Raw genomic sequence first — 15,263 nt, 5'->3', positions numbered from 1 at the left:
AACCTCCGCCTCCCAGGTTCAAGCAATTCCCCTGTCTCAGCCTCCCAAGTAGGAGGGACTACAGGTGCATGCCATGATGCCTGGCCAACTTTTTGTATTTTTAGTAAAGACAGGGTTTCACCACATTGGTCAGGCTGGTCTCGAACTCCTGACCTCAGGTGATCCACCTGCCTCAGCCTCCCAAAGGGCTGGGATTACAGGTGTGAGCCACCATGCCTGGCCAGCCTTTAATTGTTTTTATTTTTATTTTTTTGAGATGGAGTCTCGCTCTGTCATCCAGGCTTGAGTGCAGTGGCGAGATCTCGGCTCACTGCAACCTCCGCCTCCCAGGCTCAGATGATTCTCCTGCCTCAGCCTCCCAACTAGCTGGAATTACAGGCATGCACCACCACACCCAGATAAGTTTTGTATTTTTAGCACAGGTAGGATTTTACCATGTTGGCCAGGCTGGTCTTGAACTCCTGACCTCAGGTGATCCACCGCCTCGGCCTCCCAAAGTGCTGGGAATTCAGGCGTGAGCCATGCGCCTGGTAAAATTATATAGCTTAAAAAAACAAAACAAAACAAAACAAAAAAAACTTGCTTTGAAAGCTGAGAGACATCTAAGCAGCAATTTTGTCCTTGCACCCACTTCCGCAGTTCCTTTTCTTACCATTTCATGTCTGGATTACTACATTGGCCTCTTTGCTTAGACTCCCAACATTCATTTGCTTTCCTTCACCCCATTTTATGGTGGACTGTCAGATCAATCTTTTAAAGATAAATTTTATAATGTTACTACCTGTTGCCTATTGGATTAAAGCCCTAGGGGTGCTTTTTTTAGTCTCACTGGCAGCTGACATTAGTGATTTTTCACCCTCTTCTTATTGCTACCCTGTGTTGATGGCCAGTTTCCAGGTGGGCACCTGCTCCACTTGCTTTCACTTCTGCCTACCTTTGTTCATTGTAGAAGGTCCTTAGCACCATCTCACTCACTCTAAATCAGGGTTGTCCAGTCTTTTGGCTTCCCTGGACCACATTGGAAGAATGTGATCTTGGGCCAGACATAAAATACACAATCACTAATGATAGCTGAACTAAAAAAAAAAAAAAAAGAAAAAATTGCAAAATAAAATATCGTAATGTTTTAAGCAAGTTTATTACTTTGTATTGGGCCACATTCAAAGCAGTTCTGGGCTGCAGATTGGACGGACTTGCTCTAAATTCTGTCCCCTTCTTTAAGATAGTTCTTGACCATCCTATCCCAGGTTCATTTCTTCATTGGTGGTTGGTTGCTCTTCCTTTCTTCATCTGTAGTAAGCTGTGAATTCTAACAGTCTATACTACATTATTAGGCAGTGTGCTTATCTTAAAATTACTTGTCCGTTTGACTCTGGTTTTTCTTTTTAATCTTTTAAGTTCCTTCAGGGCAAAGAATGTCTTTTACTGCTTTTTTTGTTTTTTCCAGTAGTGTCTAATGCAGGCTGTGCGTTTTAGGGTATGTGCAAGTAGTACTTTTGGACATCAGCAAGTATTTCAAATACTGAAATTCATTTTTTCAATAGTCAGAAAAGCAATGTTGATTTCCCAGTTGTGGGAGAGAGATCAGATTACCTCATCTTGTCCTATACTCTGCAGTCTCCTTGATTTCATCCTTAGTGGTGGAAGTATTATTTAAAGGCATTAGTTACAAGTATTAACAGTGCTTAGAAAAGGTACTTAATAACCTGGGAAAACCTTTAAAAAATCTGTTAATTTATATACTGCGTAATTATAAAAAAATCTGTTAATTATAATTATGCAACAGATTAAAGTTTGCTTTTTTATTTTATTTATTTATTTATTTTTTTGAGACGGAGTCTTGCTGTGTCTCCCAGGCTGGAGTGCAGTGGCGTGATCTCGGCTCACTGCAAGCTCCGCCTCCCGGGTTCACGCCATTCTCCCGCCTCAGCCTCCCAAGTAGCTGGGACTACAGGCACCCGCCACCACGCCCGGCTAGTTTTTTGTATTTTTAGTAGAGACGGGGTTTCACCATGTTAGCCAGGATAGTCTCGATCTCCTGACCTCGTGATCCACCTGCCTCGGCCTCCCAAAGTGCTGGGATTACAGGCTTGAGCCACCGCGGCTGGCCAAGTTTGCTTTTTTAAAAAGCAATATATTAGATTTCAGCCAAAAGAGGTATTTTGTTAAGACACCACCATGTCTATGGAAGTCTGTTTTCAGTAGTAACCAGTTGCAACAGTAGGATAAAAATTTTAAGCAGTAATTACTACATGCCAGATTGTGATGATACCTAGTAGAGAAATACAAAGAAAATCATTGCAGATGTTGATTCTTAGATGGTTTTTTTGGTGATTTGAATTAAATTAATGAGAACACAGATTTTAACACTTAAAAATAATCTTTACATGTAAGTATTGAGTAACATTAAAGTGGATGCAGGAAGTAATCCACTTTACTCTGCTTATATGTAGATTATTTTTAATACCATGAATATATACATATATGTAAATGTGAAATGAGAATTTGGAAGATCTTATTCCTTCACTGAAAGAGAAGGTGAAAACTTAAAAATTTTTTGCTTTATATACTTATTTTTAGTTAAAAAAAAAAACTGGCTTGTGATGGAACACTGAACATTTTTAATATTCCTTATTTAAGCAACAATTTTCAAAATGAGTTGGAAATTTATTACAGGTTGGGTATCTCTTATCCAAAATACTTGGGACCAGAAATGTTTTGGAATTTTTTGATTTTTGGAATATTTGCATTATGGTTACTAGCTGAAGAGCCTAATCCAGAAACATGAAATCTGAAATGCTCCAGTGAGCATTTCCTTTGACTGTGACATTGACACTCAAAAAGTTTTGGATTTTAGAGCATTTCAAATTTTGCGGTTTTTTGGGTTAAGGATGCTAATCCTGTATCAGCTTGCTTAAAAATATTTGAAACTTAGGACATGAGCTCTTTTCTTAAAATTGCTATTAACTTTTGCCCTTTTGAAATTACATTGAAGTGGCCAGGCGCAGTGGCTGACGCCCGTAATCCCAGCACTTTTGGAGGCCGAGGCGGGTAGATCACAAGGTCAGGAGATCAAGACCATCCTAACTAACACGGTGAAACCCCGTCTCTACTAAAAATACAAAAAATTAGTGGGGCATGGTGGCAGGTGCCCGTATTCCCAGCTAGTCAGGAGGCTGAGGCAGGAGAATGACGTGAACCTGGGGGGCGGAGCTTGCAGTGAGCTGAGTTTGCGCTGTTGCACTCCAACCTGGGCAACAGAGCGAGACTCTGTCTCAAAAAAAAAAAAAAAAAAGAAAAAGAAATTATGTTGAAGTGAAATGTATCTGCTTGAGAGATAGGCCTTATTTATTTCAGACCACCATACTCTCAGTTTTTATTTATTAGAAAATTAGTTTAAAATCATAACAAAAGTATATTTTGAAACAAGTAATCCACAATCCCAGTGCACTAGCAAACACCCTTCTGCTTTTATTTTTCTTTCCAGTCTTGATCCGAAAGGGAAGAATGCATGAGGAGAAGCAGTCTTTACATGTACAATTTTGTATTTTACTTTTAAAATTTAATGTTATTTTATAAATATTACGTGTAGTCATTATGGCTATTTTTGGTGAGCCTGCATTGTTGTGCTATAACTTACTTGCTTATTCATTTCTTTAAAGAGACAGGGTCTCACTGTGTTGCACAGGCTAGTCTTGAATTCCTGGCCTCAAGTGATCCTTCTGCCTACCAATATGCTGGGATTACAGGTGTGGTCCACTGCATCAGGCCCACAGCTAATTTATTGTTGAATACTTAGTTTGCAGTTTGCTTTCAACTTTTTTTTTTTTTTTTTTTTCCCGAGACAGAGTCTTGTTCTGTTGCCCAGGCTGGAGTGCAATGGTGCGATTTTGGCTCACTGTAACCTCCACTTCCTGCGTTCAAGCGATTCTGCTACCTCAGCCTCCCGAGTAGCTGGGATTACAGGTGCCTGGCCACTACACCTGGCTGATTTTTGTAGTTTTAGTAGTGACAGGGATTCACCATGCTGTCCAGGCTGGTCTCGAACTCCTGACGTCAAGCAATCCGCCCGCCTCAGCCTCCCAAGGTGCTGGGATTACAGGCCTGCTTTCAGCTTATCTTATTCTTGTTTTAAATTTTAATTTTTAAAAATAGAAATGGGGTCTTGACATGTTCATGTTGCTCAGGCTGGTCTCGAACTCCTGAAGTGACCCTCCCACCTCAGCCTCCTAAAGTGCCGGGGTTACAGGCATGAGCCACTGCATTCAGTCTCAGCCTCAACTTTTTTTTATTCTTACAAACACTTTGAATGTAGATTTTTTTTTTTTTTTTTTTTTGAGACTGGATCTTGCTCTGTTGCCCAGGCTAGAGTGCAGTGGCATAGTTATGGCTCACTGCAACCTTGACCTCCCGGGCTCAGGTGATCCTCCCACCTCAGTCAACCTCCTGAATAACTAGGACCACAGGCATGTGCTACTACACTTGGCCTTTTTTTTTTAAAGTTTTTGTAGAGATGGGGTGTCATGTGTTGCCTGGGCTGGTCTTGAACTCCTAGAGTCAAGCTATCCTTCTGCCTCAGCCTCCCAAAAGTGCTGGGATTACAGGAATCAGCCACCACAGTTGGCATGACTCTTGATACGTATGTAGTTTCTGAAGCCCTTCCAAAAGAATTATGCTAACCAGGAATGGATGAACTTGGCCTTTTTTTTTTTTTTTTTTTTTTGAGACGGAGTCTCGCTCTGTCGCCCAGGCTGGAGTGCAGTGGCGCGATCTCGGCTCACTGCAAGCTCCACCTCCTGGGTTCATGCCATTCTCCTGCCTCAGCCTCCCGAGTAGCTAGGACTACAGGTGCCTGCCACCACGCCCGGCTAATTTTTTGTATTTTTAGTAGAGACGGGATTTCACCATGTTAGCCAGGATGGTATTGGTCTCCTGATCTCGTGATCCTCCCGCCTCAGCCTCCCAAAGTGCTGGTATTACAGGCGTGAGCCTCCGCGCCCAGCCAAACTTGGCTTTTTTAAAAGATATGTTTTAATAAGTTAAAACTTTAAATAAAGCTTTAGTATAACTTAATATCAGTGTAGTTCTTAGTATTTGTAAAAGCACTTCATATACTATCTCACTTGATTTCACAACAACAGTCTGTGGTATGGAGAGACTAAGTTGTGTGAAAAATATACAGTTTTTACAAGTAAGACTACCACATGTGATTATCAGTGGTTACCAATCAAACTTCTTCATTTCAGTTAGTTCTGAAAGGTCCTTTCTCTGAGTTGATATCATCTTCTCTTAATGTACTGAGAGTGTGGTGAGATATATACTAAGAGATTAAGAATTGTTTTGGTTGTTGGTCTGTCTTACCAGCTAGTTAAATATCAAACATTCATCTCCTGCATTGACTACATTCCAGTGAAACTAAGCTTGTGTTGTAAGTTAGAGATGCTAGATAATAACATGATCAAACTGATCACGTCTGCAAGGTTGGCACATCCATATTAGTAGTATTTCTTAAGATGCTCAATTTCTGCCCTGAGAGACGCTCTGTGCAGCCTGTATTGAGTGTGTAATTAGCTACCTAATATTTTATTCCTTTTGAGAACAGAGTAGTTGCTAGAGAGCCCTTTTACTGTTGAGATCATCACTAAACCTCATTGATAAATCCCTATTCAAATATTAGTGGTGGTATGGTCAAACAAGTCTAGGCAATAATTGTCTTGCCTCTTTGCAGTTCCTGAAAAGCCATAATCATGGTTCTTGTAGTGTTGTTTTGTTGGGGTAGTTAATGTAATGAGATTTGTACTGCCATGGCCTAGGTGATGCCATGATCACTGTGTCTGATAGTGTGACATAGGAGTGTTTCATTGACAGACCATTAGTATTGTCTATTGGCTGCTACTTTGCTCTTTTAAAGAAGGATAGTAGCTGACTTTTTGGTTACTATTTCAGCATTGTATTATGTCATTACATGTGTTATCTCTTTCATTGTACACAATAGGTCATTTTGTAGGTGAGAAAAAGCAGAAGAGGATAAAGGATAAAATTCACACAGCTGGGATTTAAAACTAGTTTAAAATAAAGTGATTGCAGAGCATTCATGGGTCTTTATCACTGTTATTAAAATAAACCTAGAGTTTCTTGATATTCTCCACTTTTTATTGTCTTAATCCGTGTTTTAAGGGTTCTTGGTGTAGGATTTTATGACACAATTGATTGTTAAGTGTGGTTTTGCATATTGTTCTTTTTTGTTAGACGGAAAGGAAAAAAGGTGTTTCCAGACAAAATTTAAAAGTGTCTCAAGTGGCTAACATTGCTTGTAAACCAGTGCTTGCCTTCTGTTTTGTTTTCCAGAAGCCTCGTGAATAAGCTTACTGATTTTTTTTTTTTAATTTTCATAAGTTTTTTTCTTTTATAAACTTATGATCCAGGACTGGATAAATAGTGTATGTGTGTGTGTTTCTCCCAGAGATTTGAGAGCAGACACTATTGGTGGTGCAGTTAGGAATTCCACTTAATGTGACATTATAAGGAAGAGTACAAGGTCTATTTATTGTATTGCTGGGGATGATAGGACTCCTCAAGTCTTGGTTCTCAGTTTGTAGATCTTGAAATGGACTGTTATTACTAATTCAGATGATTGGGTTATGATATTGACCCCACACTAACCAGAACAACAAGAGACTAATGTATGAAAACCAAAATGCAGTCTACTGATTTTTTTTTAAGGAGAAAAAGCAACTCTTAGATGGACAAGGATAGTTGTGTTTGGTGATTGGCATGGTTGGCTATAGGAGGAAGCCAGTTCCTCTAAGAATATGGCTTGGTAAGCAGAGTTGGAGCCAAGGAGATTACTTGGGTGTTGTTAGTGTCCAGTGTAATTAAGCTACTATCTAACCAGATGTATTGATTGCTTTAATAAGAATAGGCTTCTTTGTGTGTTGTATGCCCTGCCCTTAAATGTGTCACCTGGATAATACTGGCTACATCTGACTCCTTGGGTCTCCTTTGCTTTTATTGGACCAATTCCTAACTCCTGTTATCTTCTTTTGGAATTGTCAAATTGTTTAATCCTCTTACTACCAAATTATTCTTTAAAACAGACTCTGTACATCTCTTTTGTGATCTGTTACTTTTTCCCTTGTCAAAAAAAACCAGTCTTTATTTCCAAATTCTTGATGGGGTGGATAGGGACTATCTTTTCATAGGTTGGATGCATTTACATTTTTGGTTATTGTGTGTTAAGTGAAGATTTGGCAACTGCTGGTATTTATGCCAGTGGGTTGGCAAACCAGGATATTTTATCCAATGCTGTGGATGATGTTACCTGCAGAGAGGTTACTGTTGAATTTGAAATTGTACTTGGATAACACATTATCATTTGCTTTTGTAATTCAGTAGTTTCTGGCTCCTTTTAATATGATCAGATTTGAACAGTTAGGTATCTTTTAGCTGACTGTTGAATATAAGTGATTGCTACTAATTTTCAGTAAGCTCAACACGTCTAAATTGATTTGATTTTGCAGAGTTAAAAAAAGCCAGTTTTTTTTTTTTTTTTTTTAAATACAGAAGGGCTATGAGACAAATTTGGGGAAAAGATGCAGTGGAACAGAGGTAATTACTTTTTTTCAAATTCAAAAGGATTTTACTTTCATCACTTACTTTTAAATATTAGAAATGGAACAAGAAGTGTTTCTTGAAAACAAACTCCTAGAGAAGTGTTTCAAATATACAAAAACACTTCCACATATTCACGACTGTGTTATTGCTGCTTAACAAATCACCCTAAAATTTAGTGGCTTAAAACAACACAGTGTGTATGTGTGTGTGTGTATGTGTGTGTGTTTTAAGAGATAGGGTCTCACTCTGTTTGCCAGGTAGGAGTGCACTAGTGTAATCGTAGCTCAGTGCAGCTTCAAACTTCTGGGCTCAAGGAGTCCTCCCACCTCAGTCTCCTGAATAGCTGAGACTGCAGAGGTGCGCCACCACTCCAGACTAATTTTTAAAAAGTTTTTTGTAGAGCTAGAGTCTTGCTATGTTGGTTGCTTAGTCTGATCTTAGACTCCTGGCCTCAGCCTTGCAAAACACTGGGATTACAGGTGTAAGCCACCATGCCCTTCCTAAAACAAGACAGTTGTTTAAGCCTCACAGTTGCTGTAGGTTAGGAACGTAGGCATGGCTTTCCTGAGTCATCTGCTTCAGGGTCCTTCAGAAGCTGCAGTCATGATTTCAACTGTGGCTGCCTTCATCTCAAAGCTTGCTTGGAAAAGGTCTGTTTCCAAACTTACTCATGTGGTTGATGTCAGAATCCATTCTTGGCTGGTTGTTGGACTGAGGATCTCAGTTCTTAATTGTGTGTAAATGACCCAGGGCAGAGACAGAGTTCAGTGGGAAGCTGCGGAGCAACAGCTTTGTATATGTAGCTGTTGTCCAGAGATGTCTCTCTCTTGGCTTCATGTGGTCTCTGTAGGGCAGCTCCCAACATAGCAGCAGTTATCGTCAGAGTAAGCAATCAGAACAGTAGATAGAAGAGGACAAGTAAGATGGAAATCACAGCTTTTGTAACATCTTGAAAGTAACATCCCATGACTTGCCTTATGTTATTTCTTAGAGGCATATCATAGGTCTAGCCCACAGTCAGGGGAAGGGGATTACATCAGGGCATGAGTACTTGTAAGTGAAGATCATTAAGAGCCATTTCAGATGCTGCTAACCACAGCAGTTGAGTGTAGACTCCATATGTTTTGGAGGAAAGGGAGAAAGACTAAGATCCAGAGACTTTTAAGAACTTTGCTAATTTTGCTTCTGTCTTTGCCCAAGCACCTTGGTTCAGTCTTTTGCTTTCTTCTTTTTTTGCCGTAGTGGCAAAAACCGCAATTACTTTTGCACCAACCTAATAGCACTTTGCTTCATGTTTGCTGTGTTGTTGTTTCCTTTTGAGAGAATTTACCCTGAAAATAGCCTTGCTTATGTGTTCACCTGCTTCTGCCGGCTTTGCACATTATGACAACCTGGTATACTATCATGAAAGGTGACAGGATCCCAGAAGTGATTTTTGAGCTGAAAGCCTGCTGCTTTCTGTAAGCAATTTTACAAATTATGGACAAGACTATATTTACATATGTAGGGTGGAGGCTGGTACTTTTGGAAACCGTTCCTTGAGGTTTTTTGTTTGTTTGTTTGTTTTTTGAGAGAGTCTTGTCTGTCGCCCAGGCTGGAGTGCAGTGGCGAGATCTTGGTTCACTGCAACCTCTGCCTCCCTGGTTCAAGCAATTCTTGTGCCTCAGCCTCCTGAGTAGCTGGGACTACAAGTGTGCACCACCATACACAGCTAATTTTTGTGTTTTTTAGTAGAGACTGGGATCTCGCCATGTTGGCCATTCTAGTCTCGAACTCCTGACCTCAGGTGATCCACCTGCCTCAGCCTCCCAAAGTACTGGGATTACAGGCATGAGCCACCACGCTGGGCCCCCTGTTCCTTGAGTTTTAAATAAAGATTTACAAGTTTCTGGGAAGAATGAACTCTTAAAAATTTAAAGGACAAGAATGGTTTTGATCACCTTAGCGTTCTTTGCACTGTTATGTGGAGCATAAAACAAGTGAGGCCCTCCTTAGGCTGACATTCTTTCTTCTGGAATACAAAAGAGTAATTGCTCTTGCTTTGCACAAAATACGGGAGGAAAAAAAATTTAGTTGGAGAAAGGGTATAACCAATGGGGAAAGAAATTTTATTTGTAATCTTCGGACAGGACATTTTTCTTTCTTTCTTTCTTTTTGTTTTTGGAGACGGAGTCTTGCTCTGTTGCCCAGGCTGGAGTTCAGTGGCACAAACTCAGCTCACCGCAACCTCCCCTCCTGGGTTCAAGGGATTCTCCTGCCTCAGCCTCCCAAGAAGCTGGGACTACAGGCCACCGCCACTATGCCTGGCCAATTTTTTTTTTTTGTATTTTTAGTAAAGACAGGGTTTCACCGAGTTAGCCAGGATGATCTTGATCTCCTGACCTCGTGATCCTCCTGCCTCGGCCTCCCAAAGTGCTGGGATTATAGGCATGAGCCACTGCGCCCGGCCTTGCAGCGGACAGGACGTTTTTGAGACTAAAGGGAGAAAATAAGTTTAAAAATAATTCTTGAATTGTCCTTTGCATAGTTTACATTAATTTTCAGTATTCCCTCTGTGACCTGATTTGACAGTTATTTTACCTAGGTGTGATGTTTTTGAACACATTTATTGAGAACCTGTTGTGCTAGGCACTCACCAATAATATTTCTAATCATCACAGCAACTTGAATGATATTTTCTTTATCAATGAAAAGAGAATGAGGTTCTGGGCAGTTTAGTAAAATTTCCTAGGGCACTTCAAAGTTGTCTAGTTCAGTGCTTCCCGACCCTAATGCTTAGCGTTGATCAGGGCTCTTTCCCATTTTACCCTGATCCCCACCCTCCCCCAAATGCCCTTAGGGCAATAAGCGGTATACCAGGAAGACTGCTACTTATAACTGTTCATTTTCAAGGAAACTTAAGTATCTGCACAATTAAATACCAGACATATGTGTGTTTTGTCCTAACCTTGTTTAATTAGTAAACAACAAATTAGGTCCTTAAGAGCAAAGTGTGTGGCAAACTGCTTTGGTCCAGGCAGTAGCCCATGTCCATGAGACAGATTATAGAGCCACTTAAAGGTAGATGAAAATTACGCTGAGAAACCCAGAAATTAGATTTGGGAAGCAGAGATTTATTTTAGTGAGAGCAGAGTTTAATTATTTTTCCATTACATTGGGTTATGGGTTAAATGGGAAAGTTAAACCTTTATTGTCAAGGAGAGGAAATGTTTTGTGCTTTCTGGTTTTTTATTGTGTTCCTCTGAGAAATTCAACTCTCCAGGTATTTTTGTGCTCAAAAATGGTGGTTAAATACTATCTGAAACGTCTTAGTTTCCTGTGTAATAGCAGTTGAAAACATAATTAGAGGAAATAAGAGGGGGCATTTTAGCCAGTAAAGCTGATGACCAGAACCAAGAATGATAGAGTTCTGTGGAATTTTACTTTGTAAGCCTGATCACTGGTGCTTTGATCTAAAACTGTGCTGTGTTTTGCTTGAAGGGTACTTTGCATTTTTTTTGTTGAAGCTAGTATAAACTTCTCATGTTGGCTTATGGCCAGCGATCCCTGTGTTTCTCTGAAGCATGGAGTGATTTGTGAAGTCACTTTAATGGCATTACCAAGTATTGTTAAAAAATTAATGGAGGTTAGGAGATTTTATTTCCCTTCCAGTAATGAAGGGGAATAGCTTTTCTGTCCTTCCAAAATCTTGGAATAGCTTAGTGTTGTGGTTGGGAAGTATTTTGGTTAATGGAGTCTCTGTGTATAAAGGAAGTGAATTTTGCCTCTGGCATTCCATAGCTGAGGTTCATAGCTGGGTTCATGCTCCAGCTTGAGTAACTTTGTCTGGTAGTTAGTACACATAGAGAAGTGTTTTAATAGTTGTAGATACTTTCTTTTTCAATAAGAGTCTACTTCCTAGTTAACTAATAGGGTCACTATTAGTTCCTTCCCCCCCTCCTTAAAAATCTTGGCATGGGTTAAGTGAGTAATTCTAGTTATTTAAGTTGAGCCTCTATTGGATGGTTTGATCAGTGTCCCCACCCCTGTCCCCACCTTGCCTTAGGCCTCTCTGTGACTTTTACCAAATATATAGTAGTGCTCTGACCACAGTTGTGTAGTTGGAACACTTTAATTAAAGACCTTCAGGGCACGTGAGCATCTTCAGTACCCTTGTCTAAAAGAAAGTGTTGACTGCTGTACTTTCATCCTTTATGAATTCTTTAAAAGCATCTATTATTTTTAATTTGCAGCAGCTCTTGCCAGGTAAAAAGTTTTGGGAAACAGATGAATCCAGCAAAGATGGACCAAAAGGAATATTCCTGGGTGATCAATGGCGAGACAGTGCCTGGGGAACATCAGGTAATCTAGATCTAGCATCTGTACTGTGATTTATGCCTGTCTTAGAGCTCCTTCCCTCAGCAATTGGCAAGTCATGAATTTTTACATCAGTGACATAAGCATGTCAAGCAGTGTCCTCTCCTGTAGTGTAATTGCCATTAAGGAGCTTATATGATGTAATTTATTAAAACATAATTAACACAAAATCAAATCTTCAATATTTTTTGAAGTGCTAGCCACAGGGGAATGGTCTTATTTGAAACGACCATAATTTCAGCTGTAACGTTTTGTTCTGTACTGCTGTCAGCATACTTGGAATTAGAAAATCCACACCTGCCATTTGAAGTTCATGTTTCTTTTTCTCCCATTGCCCTTGTGTACCGTGTATGGAATGATCTATCTTTAAACGTGATTGGGACCAAATCAAGTCACTGGGCACGGACATTCTTCTGGCATACTACCCCTGAAGAGGGATGGGGAGAACTTATAGAGGTAGACACACTGACAGCAGAAAAAGTGACAGATGATAGGGAGGAAGGAGACAGAAAACCCAAACAAGTGTCGTGTATTACAGCACAACGTAAGCATGGAACCTCATGATGGCAGTGAATTATCAGAAAAGAACAAATTACATTGTTTTTAAAAAGGGCAGTAAAATCATATTTTGTTTTAGTAATACTAATAAAATATATTTTAAAAATCCTTTTACTTACAAAGGGATAAACATTTTATCCACTCAGCTAGATAAACCAGATAAGCGAGATAAACTGTTGTATTCCTCTGCTATCCCGGATAAATGAGGAGTGTGTTCCATTTCCTTAGTTTATGTTGAATATCATACAGCGAAAGACATGATAGGAGGTTTTGGCTCAACTGACCTTGGCAAGTTTCCTGATTCCATTGGTTTATCCATGAGACGTCACTCATAATTTGTTTGAGCCTCTGGCTGCACTGTATCATGCTTGTGTATCTTTTTTGTAGATCATTCAGTTTCCCAGCCAATCATGGTGCAGAGAAGACCTGGTCAGAGTTTCCATGTGAACAGTGAGGTCAATTCTGTACTGTCCCCACGATCGGAGAGTGGGGGACTAGGCGTTAGCATGGTGGAGTATGTGTTGAGCTCATCCCCGGGCGATTCCTGTCTAAGAAAAGGAGGATTTGTAAGTTGGCTTGAGGAACTTGTTCCTATCTCTCTCTCTCTCTCTTTCTTTTTTCCCCTAAAGCAAAACATGCCTGTTTAGTTTCCTTAGATATTCACAGCATTAATTACAGGGTATTTTCAAACAACATTTGTTGTAAATAGAACTCAGCGAACATAGTAGGAGATGTAAACTAAACTTTTAAAAACTAAACTAATAATGTTTTCGGGGGGACACATTGATAGTCATGTGAGATGAGAACTGCAATCTCGATCACAGTTCATTGGTCTATCAGAAAACACCATTTTTACTTTAAAATAAAAACAAAAGGAGGGTGGTGAAGGAATTTAAAACATAAAGCTGATGATGGGATGTTAACAGGGAATTCCAGGTTTGAGAGCAGTGATTTGCCAATACCTGAGAAACCTTAATATAGATCAGATTATAGGGCTATTCTTGTTTTGTTAGCTACGATTTAATTATAGAATCCTCTTTGGCCCTCCTTGAACGGCTTTGTTTCTCACACCTGGCCTGTCAAGAAGTTAGGGATTCTGTTAATTCTTTCTTATGAATTTTCCGATGCTAAATTGTAGTCAAATAAGTCTCTGTGTCTATAGCCTCTTTCTTTTTAAGTCTTAAGCATTTTTCCATGAGCATCTGTGATAACCTTTCTCAAAACAATTTCTTTATCATTAACTTTCTATATTGAGAAGTCTTAAGATGTATTTCCATTTGAGTCTTCCTCATTTTGAATTCTGTGACTGTTGTCATATTCCAGGTCACAGATAGGAAGGCCGTGAGAGGCACTTGAATCTGTCTTCCCTCCCTTTCTCCTGTCTAAACGTGTTTTGTACTTTTTCAAAGCCATTTCTCCGAAGTCATTTTGGGCTGATATCACCTGATAGTAGTCATTTAAGAGATTTTAATATAATTCTTTCTCACAAATTATATTAATAATATTATAACTTTATTTAATAGCATTTGTTGCTCAGTATTTCTTAGTGTTATACATCTTTTGCTGGGTATCAGAGGCTTGGTCCTGTTTTCCTTAATCCACGTTAAATTTTGTTAGAGAAACAGTAGTTCATTTTTGGTGCAGCTTCCTCAAGTGTCAAGTGCAGTTCTTAAGTACTAGCTATTCTAAAGCTGACCTGATGGCTTTTTGGTGTTTTGACCCTGCAGAGACCTAGGTCGGGTTTAGTAGCTTGTGAATCAGATAGGAGATGGCTCCTTTTATTTGAACCTTCCCAAGGGGCTGCTTGGGAAGAACAAGATCTACCCTTTGGATGTGAGTTATTTCTCTTTTTTCACCCTATCCCCAGCTCACCTCTTTTTCTGTCCTCACTCTTTCCTCATCTTATGAGCACAGATTCCTCAGCAGAAATTAGTGTTGTGCGTCAGTAGGTTGCTAGTGTGGTGAACTGGAACCTGTGACTCTAGCTGTGAATTCTCTGTCGTGTGTGATCAGTTTCCAATTCTTGGGCACTAACCAGGAGGCGTGTGCCTGCATTACTGTGAAGCTTGTAGGAGGCAGAAAAATAGTTGGAATTAGGAGAAAGATACATGGTGGGATTGAATCATTTTGCCACTTATTTTTCTCTTTTTAAACAATCATCTCATACAGTTATTTTGATGACAAAAACTGTATCATTTGTCCTGGGAGACTGGTGATTTACCTCTATTACAAAAGAATTGTGACTAGAGGAGGTTAAGACTTCAGGCTAGATAGATGGGGTCAGAAGATTGGACTCTAACCATCAAGATAATTTACTGAGCTTCTGAGGTATGCATAAAGATAAATGAAAATTTTGAGGTATGCATAAAAATAAATGAAAATTCTCCAAATTTGTGTTCCAGCTTCTTTTAGAAGGAAGATCGTGGGTAATGGAATATTATCCCATAGTTTAACTTAGATTGCATCTATAGAGTGATAGAAGCAGACTGATGTAGTGACATTAAGCCACTTGTTGGCATATACAGTCTTCTGGTGTCTGGAGACCTGTGGCTCAGTGAACCAGTTATCTTTATTATCGTTATTATTATTGAGATGGAGTTTCACTCTCATCGCCCAGGCTGGAGTGCAGTGGCATGATCTTGGCTCATTGCAACCTCCACTTCCAGGGTTCAAGCGATTCTCCTGCCTTAGCCTCCTGAGTAGCTGGGATTACAGGTGCCTGCCACCATGCCCAG

The 15,263-nt window shown here is 39.8% G+C and overlaps 2 protein-coding genes across 23 annotated transcripts in view; one reads left to right on the top strand and one right to left on the bottom strand.

Moving 5' to 3' along the window:
• Window positions 1–15,263, bottom strand: part of ZCCHC17 (zinc finger CCHC-type containing 17) — a 1,254,002-nt gene that overhangs the window by 352,803 nt on the left and 885,936 nt on the right. The gene's annotated exons all lie outside the window — the stretch shown is intronic.
• The window catches only part of PUM1 (pumilio RNA binding family member 1), a 137,666-nt gene that overhangs the window by 49,720 nt on the left and 72,683 nt on the right, over window positions 1–15,263 (top strand). For 9 of the 13 annotated variants that reach the window (XM_050794617.1, XM_050794607.1, XM_050794556.1 and 6 more), the window contains 2 exons: window positions 11,847–11,955; window positions 12,916–13,094. The exons of 3 other annotated variants lie outside the window; for them this stretch is intronic. In XM_050794617.1, the coding sequence (XP_050650574.1) occupies window positions 11,847–11,955; window positions 12,916–13,094 (288 nt within the window). The remainder of the gene's footprint in view (window positions 1–11,846; window positions 11,956–12,915; window positions 13,095–15,263) is intronic. One more of the 13 variants, XM_050794528.1, reaches the window with a different exon arrangement.

The sequence above is a fragment of the Macaca thibetana genome, chromosome 1 (assembly GCF_024542745.1).
Source record: "Macaca thibetana thibetana isolate TM-01 chromosome 1, ASM2454274v1, whole genome shotgun sequence".
In the NCBI taxonomy this organism is placed as follows: Eukaryota; Metazoa; Chordata; class Mammalia; order Primates; family Cercopithecidae; genus Macaca; species Macaca thibetana.
Note: the sequence above shows the minus strand (reverse complement) of the source record. Positions and strands in the feature narration are given on the sequence as shown.